The sequence below is a fragment of the Chiloscyllium plagiosum genome, chromosome 3 (genome assembly GCF_004010195.1).
Source record: "Chiloscyllium plagiosum isolate BGI_BamShark_2017 chromosome 3, ASM401019v2, whole genome shotgun sequence".
Lineage (NCBI taxonomy): Eukaryota > Metazoa > Chordata > Chondrichthyes > Orectolobiformes > Hemiscylliidae > Chiloscyllium > Chiloscyllium plagiosum.
Window position 1 is genome coordinate 137,155,936 of NC_057712.1, and position 1,878 is coordinate 137,157,813.

General features: G+C 48.6%; 1 protein-coding gene across 1 annotated transcript in view; it reads right to left on the reverse strand.

The window, feature by feature from the left end:
• mrpl2 (mitochondrial ribosomal protein L2) overlaps positions 1-1,878 on the reverse strand; it is an 18,420-nt gene that overhangs the window by 9,215 nt on the left and 7,327 nt on the right. Inside the window, exon 4 of the mRNA XM_043675648.1 lies at positions 95-236. Coding sequence (XP_043531583.1) covers positions 95-236 — 142 coding nt within the window. The remainder of the gene's footprint in view (positions 1-94; positions 237-1,878) is intronic.

Consider the following 1,878-nt stretch of genomic DNA (forward strand, 5'->3'; position numbering starts at 1 on the left):
ACCCCAACCACCTCAGACCCTCACATTTCCCTCCACCGTCGCCCCCAACCACCTCGGACTCTCAGTCCCACCTCAACAGCACCCGCCTCCTCACCTGCACGGGTCGTAGCGAACCTCCACCACCTTCTCCTCGAAGGGCAGTTCCAGCTGGCCGGCCTGGTAACGGAGCCGCTGGAAATCAATCATTCGATATCTCTGTTTGTGACCCCCACCAATCCCATGGACTTTGATCTTCCCTTCACAGCAAAAAAAAAGGACATTTAGTTGGGAATTCAGTGCGGCAAACTTGGTCAGGTGTGTCCAGGAAGGGTTCCTGATTCAACATGTAGATAGGCCCGATGAGAGGGGAGGCCATTTTGGATTTGGTGCATGGCAACGAACCGTGCCAGGTGTCACATCTCTCAGTGGGACAGCATTTCGGTGATAGTGATCACAACCCCCTGACCTTTACTATAATGATGGAGAGGGACAGGAGCAGACAGTATGGGAGAATATTTAATCGGGGGAGGGGCATTACAATGCTATTAGGCAGGAACTGGGGCACCTAAATTGGGAACAGATGTTCTGAGGGAAATCCATGAGAGAAATGTGGAGGTTGTTCAGGGAGCACTTGCTGATAGGGCTGGATAGGTTTGTCCCACTGAGGCAAGGAAGGGATGGGAGGGTGAAGGAACCTTGGCTAACAAGGGATGTGGAACATCTAGTCAAGAGGGAGAAGGAAGCTTACTTCAGGTTGAGGAGGCAAGGATTCAGACAGGTCTCTACAGGGTTACAAGGTAGTCAGGAAGGAGCTGAAAACTGGACTTAGGAGAGCTGGAAGGGAGCATGAAAAAACTTTCGGGGGTAGGATTAAGGAAAACCCCAAGGAGTTCTACACTTATGTGAGGAACACAGGATGGCCAGAGTGAGGGTAGGGTCAATCAGGGATAGTGGAGGGAACTTGTGCCTGGAGTCGAAGATAGTAAAGGATGTCCTTAACGAATACTTTGCTTCAGTATTGACTCGCGAGAGAGACCTTGTCTTTTCTGAGGACAGTGTGAAACAGGCAGATACGCTCAAACAGGTTGATGTTAGGAAGGAGAATGTGCTGGAAATTTTGAAAAACATATGGATAGATAAGTCCCCTGGGCCAGACAGGATATACCAAGGTTACAATGGGAAGCGCAGAAAGAGATTGTTGCACCTTTGGTGATGATCTTTGCGTCTTCACTGTCCACCGGAGTAGTAGCAGACGATTGGAGGGCAGCAAATGTTACTCCCTTGTTCAAGAAAAGAAATAGGGATAATCTAGGGAATTACTTCGATGGTGGATAAATTATTGGAGAGGATTTTGAGAGACAAGTTTAAGATTATTTGGAAAAGCATAATTTGATTAAAAGCATAACTTTGTGAGGGGCAGGTCATGCCTCGCAAACCTTATTGAATTCTTTGAGGATGTGACAAATCACATTGATGAAGGTAGAGCAGTGGGTGTGGTGTGCATGGGTTTTAGCAAAGTGTTTGATTAGGTTCCCCATGGTAGGCTCATTCACAAAGTAGGGAGGCATAGGATACAGGGAAATCTGTCTGGGAAACAATGAGGACTGCAGATGCTGGAGATCACAGTCGAGAGTAAGGTGCTGGAAAAGCACAGCCGGTCAGGCAGCATCCGAGGAGCAGGAGAATCAATGTTTTGGCCTTAAGCCCTTTATCAGGAAGGAAGGGCTTTTGCCTGAAGCATAGATTCTCCTGCTCCTTGGATGCTGCCTGACCTGCTGTGCTTTTCCAGCACTACACTCGTTAGGGAAATCTGACTGTCTAAGTAGATTACATTAGATTCCCTACAGCATGGAAACAGGCCCTTCGGCCCAACAAGTCCACAATGGCCCCCCCCCCGCA